The following is a 14,262-nucleotide window of genomic DNA, read 5'->3' on the forward strand; positions in this document are numbered from 1 at the left end:
AAACGTTGGGTGGGAATAATCTTTTAGCCATTTATAAATTATAATACAATTTTAGCACATATGTCTTTTTAGAGTTGTTATGCCATTAGATTTTTTTCCTAGTAAAAATAGAAGAGTGCCACAAACCAATTAAAGAAACATCTAATTGTTTCATAGAGAATGACTTAAAACCTTTCATCTATTATTTTTCATGATCAAGTTTGATAGTTTCAGATGTTTTTATGATCTCCAACATAACTCTTTCATCTATTATTTTCAAAAGAAAACCTTTTATCGCTATCTTTTATTTTATGAGATAACAATTATCTTCTACCATTGCAAGGTGATACAATGAATTGATTTTCTTAAATATCTAAATGCAATGTAATTGTATAAGATTCTAACCATGCATTTGGTTCAAGTCTTTTATTGAAAAAATTAAAAATTACAACAAATATAAATTATTTGAAAGATTGTTAGGTATTTAATTATGACTATATTTGATAAATTTGATATATATAAATAAATATTGTATTTAATTTACAGTAACAAAATAATACTGATATATTATTTAACTTAAATTTCTTTAAAAAATTATTGATTCAGTATTATTTATGATTAAACTAACATATTTTATACAAAAGTATTTATTTTGAGTATATTCTAAAGTATTATCTATATTAATTATATATTTGTATCCTTTCATATTGATAAAATTTGAAATTAATTAATACAATTATTTTATCAAATTATCATGTTATTGTGAATATATTTTTTCCAAAGTATTTGTGAAATTACTTATTATTTCAATTGAAAATCAAACATTTTTGTCCTAAAATTTGTCATGAATAAAGATAAAATTGTAATAAAATTAATATTATTTGGTAATCTTTTACTAATTAAGCTGAAACAATAATTAGATTACTCGTATAATTATTCACATTCTCTTATCATATAAGAGTAATACAATATATATATGTTTTGAGTAAATAAATTACATATATAAATAATATGTCATTATATAATTAAATTTAATTATATGAGAATATATTATTTATATACATATTTTATATATTCAAAATATATACATATAATTTTATTTATCTTATAGATAAGATAATACAAAGATAAAAGATATTAAATAAGTCAACAAGAAATGTTTTCGTAAAATTTTATAAGTTGTAACCCCCATCATCATCGTCAGTTCATAAATTGCGTAGTTTACGAACAGCCCATTAATTTAGAAGGAATTATTACATCCAAAATATGGGGGGGAATTGTTGATATTACAACATAATCTAGGGATATTACTGATATTAAAATAAATTTGGGAAAACGAAAAATCTGACGGATGGATATCACTGAATTGCTCTCTCACACACACCAACTTACTTGTCGCTCCATAAACAGTCTAAAGAGTGGATGCTCCAATCTCTTAAACCCGAGTGAAAATTCTGAGGCAAAGCTGGAAGCTGTTGCATTTATTCCCTGTAAGTTTCTTTGGAGACCAAAGTTTGAAATTTTTGTCGGGGTAGTTTGTGTAATTTGAATTTTGTTCAGATATGTGAAAGCTAGTAAGTAGTAGTTGAAATTGACTTTAATTTGAGTGTTTTGTAGTTTAAACCGAAATGGGGTTGTTAATTATGATGAATGGCCAAATGGGTATTTCTAGTTTTGTAAAAAATGAGACTTTTACCTTAGATTATTGGTGTCAAGGGTTTCCATTATTGAAATCTTGCAAACCCCTTTTTGGTGCTCATTTGAAGAGTAAGAATCTGAAAAGGGTTAGATGTGTTGTTGTGAGGAAGAGTTGTTGTGGGAGAATTTATGCTGTGGTGAAAGAACAGTCTGATAAGAGGGTGCTTGGAAGTGAAGGTGGGGCTATTGAGAATGAGTTTGAGTTTAAGCCATCTTTTAGTGAGTATTTGAAGTCTATGGAGTCAGTTAAAAGTAACCAAGGGATGCAACAAGCTAGTAAGTTGGGTAGAGATAGAATGAGGGATGCTTTAAAGGGAAAGTATATGTCAAAAACAGTGTCTTTGGGGAGAGATGATGAAACAGTTAAATTGATGGATAAAAAAGCAATTTCAAAAGATGTTGGGTGTGAAGAGTTGGATGGAAATGGTGATGGAGTAGGTCTGGGTGAAGGTGCCGATAGAGGTGAGTTTCATCATGAGGGGAACGTAATTAGAAAGACAAAGGATAAATTTAGTGGCAACAAGAGCTGGGTAGATGCGAAGGTGAAGAGGACATTGAAAGGGGAGATAGATGGTAGAAGAGGGTTGCATTATCAAAATAATACTATGGAGCCAGAGTTAAAAGGCTCTTATGCTTTGAAGGGAAAGTATATGTCAAAAATAGCAGCTTTGGGGAGAGATGATGAAAAGTTTAAATTGATGGATCAGAAAGTGATTTCGGAAGATGTTAGGTGTGAAGAGTTGGGTAGAAATGGTGATGGAGTAGCTCGGGGTGAAGGTGCGGACAGAGGTAAGTTTCATTGAGAGGGGAGATTAATTAGAAAGTCAAAGGATAAATTTAGTGGCAATGAGAGCTGGGTAGATGTGAAGGTGAAGAGGACATTGAAAGGAGAGACAACAGTTAGAAGATGGTCACGTTATCAAAATAATACTATAGAACCAGAGTTAAAAGACTGTTATTCTGATAAGGGTAAAAAGTTATAGAAAGCACGAGATAATCCTGTGGTATTGCTTGATGATAGTCGGAGTGCTAGTAGTGGTAATATAACAGCAGACCTAGTTCATGGCAAAATTTCCTCAGAAATGTTTGAAACAAAAGGGGAAAACTTTGAAAAGGACAAAGTTGCTGCTAGAAGCCATGTTGTGAGGAATCACATCCAAGTTCAGAAAACTACTGATGGTGAATATCGGCAGAGGAGTGAAAAATTAACTTATAGCAGAAAGTGCTTCCCTGAAAAAGATGATGACAGAAGTTGGGAGATGGAAAAAGCTGCCTTCAAGTTTGTGGAAGAAGGAAATGATTTTATGGACAAGCCAAGAGTTGCACGGGTGCATATGGAGGAGAGAATTCAGAAACTAGCAAGGCAGTATGTAAGCTAAGCACTTTTTCTTCTTTGTTATTTCATTTCTGAGGTTAATATCTCTTCATTCATTATGCGTCACCTTTTCTTGAGATGTGCAACGTATTTGATGGTTCATCAATGTGACTTATGGCATGGTTGTACCCTTTTGTTGGTGTAGATTTGTGTTCTGAATAACAATGGTAAAGTTAGCTTGTTTTTAGGTCCTATAGTAAGTCAGGTATTGGCCTTGTGCATCATGTGAACCTAGTCATCTCTATACATTTAGATTACAAAGCATATGCTTAGGCCTTTAGTGAGAAATAAAATTACTTGGCTGTTTTACCAGGGTATACATCTGGTTAAGAAAGAGGTTTGTGACCTCTTCACATTAGTCTTTTTAATGTTGTTGCCACATGCCAGCTAGAGAAGATCCTTGGGACTATAGGACTTGCATTATGAATCATATATTTATGGCTGAATAAGAAGTAATATAAGTAGATACAGAATAGGATCAAGTAAAACGGAATTGTATCGAGTCAGAAAAGTGGAGGGAGACCTATCCTTCTTGCAATTGAAGACACCGTCTTTTACTTCATAATCAGCTTTAACATCTGTGATTGAAGCCTTCAGTGCCATGAAAAAGTTGATGTTTACTCTTCACTCCGTGCTTGGATCAATCATCTGGGTGCATAAAAAACTAATTAACTAGGGCAATATCCAACCCTTCCAGGCATCTTGAAGGAAGTACACAAATGGGGCACAGGGCACTAGAAATATGGTCTACTGGCTGGGTTCTAGCCTTGTACGTAATGTACTGGGAATCTCTTAATGTTAGATTAATAGAAAGGAATCTCTTGATGTTAGATTAATAGAAAAACAAAAGCTTCCTTTCATGTAGAGGTCCAATCTAGTGGGAATATGGTTGCATCTCTCTGTGCTATCTGCAATTGTATCATTTATGTCATACTAAATTGGGATCAAAGTTTACGGTCCAAGAAATCTCCACTCTATCCTTGTAACTGGTTTCTGCAGGTTACTTAAAACTGCATCAAAAGGAATCCATGTCACATTTATGTCAATCCTGAGATTGGCATGAAATTATGGGCTAATTAGTAAGAGTATAAATGAATTTGCTACTAATACTGTACTATGTTTTAAGAAGCAAATTACTCTTTGATGAATCAGAATGTCATAGAATTCTTGTTACATTTACTATTCTAAAATGTCAACAAATGTTACATAGAAAGCATTAAAGCACTAGTAGTAAGGATACAATACCTCACTGAATGAATGTACATGAAACCTCAGTTGAAAATTTTTCTTGTAATTTATCTTTCTTTGCCTTTGTGTGATTTACCTTTGTTGACATTTCTTTTCAATTGCAAATTTAACAAATTACTGTTGCTATTTGATGCGTACCTGGGCAGAGCCTCACTTCAGCCAAGTCACCTCCAAACAATATCTCACAACAACTCAAGCACACGTCAACAAGCAATACACAACAATGGTTTTTCCAGCAAATAAGCAGAAACATGTATCAATGGAAGGAATGGAAAATATGTATTGTATTGACTGATATTCAATAAAGTTACATAATCATTTCTCAATACAATGACTATTTCCCAGCTAATACATATGGCAAATTACAGATTCCAGAACTTGAACTAACTTCTCAAAACCTCACAAAAAACACAAAAGTACAGTAGTGGCTCAACTGTCCATGCTCAGCTTCCAAGAGGCTGGCACTCTCCCTTCAGTCTTCCTGTTTCTTTCCCATACCCCCTTGCTCTCACACCTGCTCCCCTTTTTCTCTTTTTCCTCAGCTAATCCTTTCTTCTTTTCCCGTAATGTTGTGCCACGTATCCCTTTCTCCTGTTGCTTACTTATTAGTAAAGTAATGGTCATTTGATCACCCTGTTTGCTGCCAAGTGTTTTCTTCTTTTTATTTTCTCTTTTCCTGCAAGAGATATAAACATTAGTCCTAACACTATTTAAGCTAAATTATTGTTTGACAGGTTAAATGGTGCAGATATTGATGTGCCTGAGTGAATGTTCTCTAAGATGATGCGGAGTGCGAGGATCACATTTTCAGATCATTCTATATTGAGGGTTATCCAGATATTGGGTAAATTGGGAAACCGGAGGCGGGTTCTACGAGTAATTGAGTGGCTGCAGATGTGAGAACGCTGCAAATCCCACAGGCTCAAGTAATGATGTTTTCCTATCTTCTTTCTTCTGCTCAATTTTAAAAGTACAGGTTTAGTCTGCATTATAAACTCAGGTTTTTGGGTCTATATGGTCTTGCTGTGCTAAGTTGTCAGAATTTTGAAAGAAGTTAGATCTCACGTTGGAAACTTCTGCCTAAGAACAATTCTTTGATTTTTCACCATCAGTCCTAACTGATATTCATTGTATATTGCCTGACACTCTTTAATTAATTCAGAAATTCATGATCATTTTGTAAAAACATTTTTTCACTATATTTCCTCTTGGTAGATTCATTTAAACGACTGCAATTAATGTACTTGGAAAGGCAAGGAGACCTGTGGAGGCATTCAATGTATTTCATGCAATGCAGGTAATGCCTGTTAATTGTTTGTATGTGGCGCGCACCTTCTCAGGAATCTCTGTAACAAAGAATGAAAGCTTTACCAACCCATTTAGTCTTTTCTTCTTTGCAGCAACAAATGTCCTCATATCTAGACTTGGTGGCTTATCACAGCATTGCTGTCACTCTGGGACAGGCTGGGCATGTTAGGGAACTTTTTGATGTGATAGATACCATGCGATCTCTTCCCAAGAAAAAGTTCAGAACTGGAATGCATGAGGGATGGGACCCACAACTGGAACCTGATATTGTTGTCTATAATGCGGTGAGTAATAATTAGACAGCCATTTCTAATCCTGTTGGCGATATAGTGGACTCTAACAACTGTACATGTTATTTTATGACCCATCTTCATGATTGATGATGATCTCACTCGATCAAATCTCAATTAATTTGGTTTCCTTAAGTTTTTTCCATGTTGATGTCAGCATTGTTCTACACAACTTGTGAATGTATAAGATAAATATCACAGTTATTTAGGAAATTGTTAAACCTGCCAACTGATAATATTATTTTAATGTTTGACAATACCAATTGCATAATATTATCAATCTGATCTGAAGGGTTAGGTTGAGTGGTTTTTAACAAAGGATTCAGACATTCAATTCCCTGTGATATCATATCCCATATGGTCCATAACTACCAAGGTTGTAGCAGTTTATTTGATGAACTCATAAGAATGATAGGAGAATCTCTGGATAATAGGAAAAAGGAAAGACAATAGAATAATATATGTTTCTTGTCAATGATGAAATAATCATTTTGCACTCTTCAGATGTCAAATCTGAATCAATTTGGATTCTGAAAGTTTTTCTACATAGATACTGAGTTGATTTTATGAAAATAGGAAGTGAATGTGATAATATTTCGTAATTGTTAAACCTGCATATTAATAATTCGAACATTATAGTTTATGACATGATAAGCCTCTTCTCAAAAACTGCTGGATGAAAAGGTTCTTTCTTTGCTACACTTTTCTTGACTTGAAGCATCAAAAGTAAAGCTTGTTAACTTTACCATGCATATTAGAGATCAATATCCGAGGAAATTTTTTGCAATGCTAGTTTGGGATTGGTTTTGTGCTCACTTGTCCCTAAAAGAAATCTATGGGGGACCTAAACTAAGCTGATATAATTGACATATTATAGAAATAGTGCTTGCATGTTTATTATATCAGTCATTGCTGCTGTTCCTCCTCATTGACTATTGATTGCATTATCAAGGATGGTTCTTTGCCTTGATAGTTGAAATGCTTATTCAAAGAGATGCAGATTGTAGTATTTCTATTTGGATACTCAGGTATACTATATGTGAAAACTTTTAACATAATTCTGAGATGTATATGTCTTGTGTCTTTCAAGGTCTTAAATGCTTGTGTCAAGCGGAAAAGCTGAAAGGAGCATTTTGGGTTTTGCAGCAAATAAAAGAAAAAGGTCAGAAGCCTTCTGCTTCAACATATGGACTCGTTATGGAGGTAATAGTCTTCAAGTGTCTCTCTAACTGCTGTTGTTTTATTATCTCTTATTTATTTAGGCAGTTATATGCTCCAGTAATAGTTTAATGTATATGTTACATTGGAGTGAATGCAAGCAGGTAATTAAGTGTTTTTTTATTTTTATATTTTCAACATGGAAATACAAATCCTTTTATGATCTTCATTCTTCATTTTTTGTTTAGAAAATTGCAATATAACTTATTTGAGTAATTTTCTTTTTTCAAGATGTAAAATGTAAGAATGTAACAGGAAGGAAAATTTTAGAGCCATTGTTTATTATTTGCTTGCAAGCAAAGCTCAAAATTTTTGAATCATGCTTACATTCATTATCCTAGCTAAAAGGTCTTTCACGTCACTTCAGCTGTGTTGCGATATAGTCTTTGTTGAAATATATGCTTGTTTATTATCAGACTTTCACTTTTGTATGTTCACAAATTGATATTTTCTGTTGGAATTTTATTCATGAAGTTTTTCTGATTTACAAATATGTATCCAACCTTGCAGTTAAGAAAGAATTAGGGATTTTGAACATTAATGAGAAGAGAAAAAGAGATTTTAGGTTTGAGATGTGATTGTGTTTCAAAACAATGTGGGCAAATAACAAGTAATAATCTTCCTATAATTCTTGGACAATTATTGTTATTTTTTCCTTCAAACCTCTTATTATAATGTTTCTTGGCGCATATTATTTGGTGATATAATCATGGATCATGATATATTTAATTATAAGAGCTGGACCATCTCATATTCAACTAAAACAAAAAATTAAAACACAAAAACATCATAAACTAAACTATTTCATTAATCAAAAGATTACAAAAATAAACCAAATAATTTGAAGAATTCGAGGAGTTTGGGGCTTCCCATTTTTCAGTCATTTGAGGCGCCAAAGACCTCCTTGAATCAGCTAAGATTGGCTGTCAAATAACAAAACCCTATTATTTTTCCTCCCCCTCTTTTGAAACCTAAAGAGCATATTTATAATTGAGACTTACCATTGGATTGAGGACAAGTGTCATAATCCTTACAGTATTTAATTGTGAATCATGCAATATGTTTCCACTGAACTGCTACACCTGTCAAGTAATCTTTTTGTGAAGTTTTGTTTCATAGTAGTAACATAATTTGAGGAACCGATCATAGGTTAGCTTGGTTTTCTTCAGCTTTAGTCATTTCAATTGTGTCAATCATCAGGAAAATGTGACAATTTATATCCAACAATATTTTTGCATAAGCAGGTGATGTTGGCATGTGGCAAGTACAACTTGGTGCATGAATTTTTCAAGAAAGTGCAGAAGTCTTTTATTCCAAATGCTTTAGTATATAAAGGTATTTCAGCGATCTAACCTGTTTCTGCATGCTGTTATGTGCAATTTCTTTTCACAAATGACTGTCCGTTATATGCAGTTCTTGTGAATATTCTTTGGAGAGAAGGTAAAATAGATGAGGCTGTTTTGGCTGTTCAAGACATGGAAAGACAAGGAATTGTGGGCTCAGCTGCTCTTTATTATGACCTTGCAAGATGTCTTTGTAGTGCCGGAAGGTGCCAAGAAGCACTAATGCAGGTAGATATGTCATATGCTACTCTGTTTGTTGTACGTTTTTCTTTATTGCCTTTTATTGTCTCATTATATAGCTTTTTGACTTTGATAACTTCAATATGAATTCATGGATATAATATTCGATTAGTGGGTAAAAGTTGAAAGAACTCACACTCAAGAAATGTTGGTAATAAAGGCAGACTGCCTAAGTCATAAGATATGAATTAGTAATCAAGGTAGATCCGGGTCATTCTTTCACTATTCCAGCTATTCTCATGCAAAAGTTTGACATGGATTTACCATTATTCCAATAAGATTTCTTACTTGTCATGGATTTTTTTGCCACTAAGCCAATAATTTGACTTTGCCAGAAAAGTTTTTACTATGAAAAGGACTTCAGAATACTGGATACGAAGTTTATGATTCCTGTATCATCACTAAGCAAAGCCCAAATGTTTTGCTACTTCTAATACATAAAATGCTTAGTACATGGTTAAGGTTTCTATCTTTCTATCATGTGTAAGACTATATCTCTCTGGTTTATTATATTACAACTAAATAAGATTACAACATGTGGTTGATGTGTTGACCTTTCAATGGAAATGTAGACACTTTTATTTTATTTTTTGACATGGTTCATTCCTTCTATAGATAGAGAAGATATGTAAGGTGGCAAACAAGCCTTTGGTGGTAACTTATACTGGATTAATTCAAGCTTGTTTGGACTCTGGGAACATTGAAAATGCTGCTGAGATATTCAACCAAATGAAGGATTTCTGCTCTCTGAATCTTGTTACTTGCAACATAATGCTGAAAGCTTATCTGGAAAATGGTTTCTTTCAGGAAGCAAAGAAGCTCTTCCAGCAGATGTCTGAAGATAGCAGCCATTATAGCCAGGAAACTGATAACAGGGGTCAAGTGGTACCGGATATCTACACGCTCAACACCATGTTAGATGCATGCATTGTGGAGAATAGATGGGATGAGCTTGAACATGTATTTAAAAAAATGCTGCAGCATGGATTCCATTTCAATGCAAAACGCCATGTCCGAAAGAAATTGGATGCTTCAAGAGCTGGAAGGGTATAGTCTGAGTTCTTCTCATAAAATTAATTTCATTTCAAGTGCTTATTTATATACCTGCTGCAATGGGTTTCACAGACCGATACGCCATACTTGGACACCATTCGACTAAGTCATGTAGAGCCATTCAGACGAATGTCTCCAAATTTGTGATATAATTGTCTTGATGGCATCTGTTGTTGTTGATTTCTGTAATTATAATACAATTCAGAAAATTTCTTTATTCTCGATTGCGAGTTTTCTTTGTTTTTTTAAAAATCATTTTTGCCCTCCATAGAAGCTATGAAATCACTGTTTCTTGTTATTTCTGCTGACAGGTAGAGCTACTGGAAACAACTTGGAAGCACCTTGCACAGGTGAACCGGGTACCCCCATCTCCTCTCATCAAAGAGCGGTTTTGAATCTTTGTCGAGAAAGAAGACTACATTTCTGCTCTTGTATAACCAGTCATCCAGTTAGTGATCTACTAGAGTTTTCCAAGATTGCATGGATGAATTTATTCAAGGAAAATTCTCAAGGTTTGAAGGACAATACTCTTGTTCACTTAATACACAAGGCAAGTATCCGAACCACTGGAATTGATTCAATGAATTCAGTTTTGCATAATCTTATATCATCCTGTAAAGAATTTTTGAGGACTCACACCAGAGCTCCTAAAATTATAGGTAGACAAACTCTTAATGCAGGTGCCTGAAACATGGAAATATATATATATATATATTTATATGTAACAATAAAGCATGAATTGATGTCACCTTATCAAGTGATTTAATAATTCATTAACATGTACATTCATTGAAACGAGACAAGTTTTAGATATTGAAATAATATTGTAATTACTGTACATAACCTTGTTTTGTGTATGATCATTTACTATATTGATTTGACACACTCTCTAATTCGTTCATGAGTGACAAGTCTTAAAAGATAAAACTAATTAACTTCAAGCATTTAGATTATGATATATAATATCAAAGCAAGAAAAGTACAAACTTTTGGTAGTGAGAAGCTGAACCAGAAGTAAACTTCCATCCAAAATAAGAATCCTCTGTCATTTGCTTCCACATAATTGGACTGCAAGATGCCCGCAATGAGACCATCACCAGATCCTCTTATATGGGGATTAACTTCACTTGCAGGTTAGAAAGCACAAAAATGCACCCCATGTGCATTTCTGAGTTTTCAAAGCACCCCAAAATTGGTACGAAATGTTTTGAGAAAAATAAAAAAATTTGAAACACATTTTAGGAAAAGAAATTATTTTCTTTGTTTTTTAATCAATTTCATGTTTACTCTTTTCAATTTCAAGCTTTAACTCTGATTTCATTTCCTCTCCTCTCCGGCATATGAAGCCTCCCTCCTCTCCAGTGTATTTAAACTCATCTCCTATCTATTTCCAACTTTTCTAACTATCGGTGAATGCGTGAAAAATCAATTTTATTAAGATATATACTGTTTATTTGGTTGTTGGTTAATACACCAAGTTTGTTGAGTGTACACCTTATTGTAGCTAAAAAGTTATTGTATTTTTTCTATTTTTTAAAGAAATATAGGCAGTTGTATTTTTTTTAAATAAAATTTGGTATTTATTTATAAGAAATATTGGTGTTTGTATTTTTTTTTATAAGAAAATCTTATATATCCTTTTTATATTATATTTTCCAAAATTTTTTCCTATATTTTGAGAAAATAAGTTTCAGTATTTTCGTTTCCATGTTTCTTTCCCATGCTACGTAGCTTGCAAGACATTTACTTGAATCACATTTGGAGAACTAGTTACAATGCGTGTCATGCCTCAATGCTTTCAACACCATTAAAACGGTAATGACTCAATAACAAGCCAACTGGATACTATTTATCTTGTTGATAACATTAATTGTTCACCTTTCCATTGATAGAGTGTTCACCTCGTCAATAACACTCCGGTGTCACTATGCATCAATTCAAATGAGTTCAAATTTGAGCTCGAGTTAGATATTATGGATTTGATCGGAGTTCGAGCCACTCACAGATTTGATTTAGTTTAGATCAAATCCACCCCCTACACTTAAGATGTTCTCACAACTATTTATAATCATTATGAATCCTCATAATTCATGCATGTGGCCAGATGTTTTACACCATCGTGTCATGTGGGTCTATTACAATCTTGGTGTATGATCTTAATTTGCTTAATGTATGTGTAGTATAGGGATGAGAATTTGTTTGACATTGCAATACAGGTGACACAGTATAGATGCTTTATTAGCTTCATTTACGAAGATTAATTGAGTTAACTTGCATCAATTTCTTTTCTGTAAATCATGTTGTCTGAGTTGTATGTTCTTGTGAAAAATGAAATCTTTAGTTGTCGATTGGTCAGATTGGGACTATTTTGTAAACTTAAACACTTTCTTCTCCTGTGCCTTCCTAATTTTTTTTTGCAAAGGGAAGGTTCTCAATAGCTGAAGTGTGATCTGAATGCAGAGCATAACCTTTTATGAATACTTCATGTAAACTCATTCTAGTTATTGATACACTAGACCTTGAAGTTTCTGATGGTCATAGTTCTACAAATTTTGTTTAATTCTTGCATCTCTACTAGATTTTTTTTTTTCAAAAAATTAAGTTAGATTGATTATTTGAAGGGGATGATATGAACAGATCAATTTTCTTTGGATACAAAAACTGCTTCTGTTGTGGTGCCTATGGAATTCTGTGATATGGTTTTGGTTGCTCGGCTTAGATTGATTAACGGAAATTTGTCTCTCACTTCACTCTCAAACAAAGTCATGAAAACACAAATTAAGTGCAGAAAGTAAAGAAGACAGAAGGATTTTTACATGGTTCAGCTAAGATATATCTTAGCCTACATCCATGGGACCATGTCCGGCTCAAATCAAATCACTAAGCTAAAACTCAATTGTCAGTTACAAAGTTAAAATTAAACACATAATGGAAAACTTTCTTCTTACTAAATTACTTTTTAAACTCACTTACTTTCAGAAGCTAATACCCATGTTTGAAGTACATTGAATATCTCGTTCAAGTTATTCAAGCTCTTCTTGAACTTTAAGTTGAAATCCTTTTATTTTTTGGTTTTGAATTTCCTTCAAGTACCAACCATAAAGTTGTATCTCACGATATGAACAACCTAACAAACCTGCAAGAGAAAGAGTAGAAAATTAGAGAACAAAAACGCAAAACAAGTTACCCAAAATAACAAATGACCTAAGCACAAAAAAAACTCACTCAAATTTAAGTAGGAGACAAGTTGCATATTTAGGTCAAGAAGAACTCAAATGAATGCTTGTATATAATTTCAACAATACACTTAGACAACAAATAACAATTTTGAATAAAGATAAAGAAGATGAAAGTTGCACGTAAATGGAAAATCAACATCCAGATGATCACACAAAATGCAATCATGTCCACACATGTAGAATAATAATTGTGTGCACATCAAAACAAGATGTGAACAACAAAAGTTCATAGCTTGTCAAATTCTTACAGCCTACATATGCCGCTCTGTTGCCACAATTTTTCAGCCTTCAAATTCCTGCTATCATCACAATACGATTATGGTGCAATGGTGTGACAATAAGATTTACATATCCAGGAAGCCCTCTCTGAAATTTTGGAATTTTTGAACCATAATCACTTTCAATCCACCCCAACGACAAAATGGACCTAAAAGAAACCCAAATCTGGTAACCAAAGATTTTGAAAGATTAATAATTGCAAAATATTGGAATTTGAATTGAAAACTTTCTTCAATTACCTTTTTATGCAGAAAAAAAAAAACTGAAAAATCCTTCGAGGTAAAAACATGAGCGAACTTCTGCCTCCAATTGTTTCTCCATCTCAATTACTTTTTTACCTTAAAGGAATTTAAAAAAGGAATTTTTTAAAACCAAGGTGCTATGGACGTGTATTATATTATTTACGTAAGAGAAAATAAAGATTGATGCAAAATTTCAAATCAAAAATTGAATCTGCCTCTCTCTCTCTCTCTCTCTCTCTCTCTATATATATATATATATATATATATATATAGTTTATGAAGGAACTTTAGCAGATATATGTTTCAATAATTGCAAATATTGGAATTTGAATTGAGAACTTTCTTCAATTACCTTTTTGTGCACCAAAAAAAGCTGAAAAATCCTTTTAAGGTAAAAACATGAGCAAACATTTAGTATCCTAATAGACTACTCCTCCAACTTTGAATTCAATCAGCGCTTCACTTGCTTCCTGCTATAGAAAACATAAAATTCAGGCACAGCACTTGTTCCAAGAGACTAAACATAATCTTATCTATTTGGATTTATATCCATAATTACACATTATATGTATTCAAATCATTATTATTGAAGTTAATTTTTTAATAAATACAACATGCTCAAACTACCTGCCCACTGTGGTTGTCTCCTCGATGTGATGATGATCATCTGGCAAGTTAAAATAAGAGTAACTTAACTTAAGACACAGGATATAAAATACATTGTCAATATAAAAAGCTATGGATAAAATC

General features: G+C 32.9%; 3 protein-coding genes across 15 annotated transcripts in view; 2 read left to right on the plus strand and 1 right to left on the minus strand.

The window, feature by feature from the left end:
- Window positions 1-10,546, plus strand: part of LOC123218328 (pentatricopeptide repeat-containing protein At1g30610, chloroplastic-like) — a 147,603-nt gene extending 137,057 nt beyond the window's left edge. The window contains exons 6-9 of one of the 2 annotated variants that reach the window (XM_044639748.1): window positions 8,361-8,451; window positions 8,530-8,687; window positions 9,507-9,746; window positions 10,064-10,546. In XM_044639748.1, the coding sequence (XP_044495683.1) occupies window positions 8,361-8,451; window positions 8,530-8,687; window positions 9,507-9,746; window positions 10,064-10,147 (573 nt within the window). In that variant the 3' untranslated portion in view covers window positions 10,148-10,546. Of the gene's footprint in view, window positions 1-8,360; window positions 8,452-8,529; window positions 8,688-9,314; window positions 9,747-10,063 lie in introns of both variants that reach the window. The other variant, XM_044639747.1, reaches the window with a different exon arrangement.
- The window catches only part of LOC123218322 (putative disease resistance RPP13-like protein 1), a 137,898-nt gene that overhangs the window by 119,313 nt on the left and 4,323 nt on the right, over window positions 1-14,262 (minus strand). The window contains exons 2-6 of one of the 12 annotated variants that reach the window (XM_044639724.1): window positions 14,140-14,179; window positions 13,865-13,982; window positions 13,510-13,608; window positions 13,240-13,435; window positions 12,562-12,888 (exon numbers count right to left, since the gene is read on the minus strand). The exons of 6 other annotated variants lie outside the window; for them this stretch is intronic. In XM_044639724.1, the coding sequence (XP_044495659.1) occupies window positions 14,176-14,179 (4 nt within the window). In that variant the 3' untranslated portion in view covers window positions 12,562-12,888; window positions 13,240-13,435; window positions 13,510-13,608; window positions 13,865-13,982; window positions 14,140-14,175. Of the gene's footprint in view, window positions 1-12,561; window positions 12,889-13,239; window positions 13,436-13,509; window positions 13,609-13,864; window positions 14,180-14,262 lie in introns of those variants that run through there. 5 more of the 12 variants (XM_044639723.1, XM_044639725.1, XM_044639720.1 and 2 more) reach the window with 5 other exon arrangements.
- On the plus strand, window positions 1,347-4,628 carry LOC123218330. The gene is made up of 2 exons (XM_044639749.1): window positions 1,347-3,047; window positions 4,447-4,628. Exon 1 carries the CDS (start codon window positions 1,608-1,610, stop codon window positions 2,478-2,480), a length of 873 nt encoding a protein of 290 aa, XP_044495684.1. The 5' UTR covers window positions 1,347-1,607; the 3' UTR covers window positions 2,481-3,047; window positions 4,447-4,628.

This window comes from Mangifera indica, chromosome 6 (assembly GCF_011075055.1).
Source record: "Mangifera indica cultivar Alphonso chromosome 6, CATAS_Mindica_2.1, whole genome shotgun sequence".
Taxonomy (NCBI): Eukaryota; Viridiplantae; Streptophyta; class Magnoliopsida; order Sapindales; family Anacardiaceae; genus Mangifera; species Mangifera indica.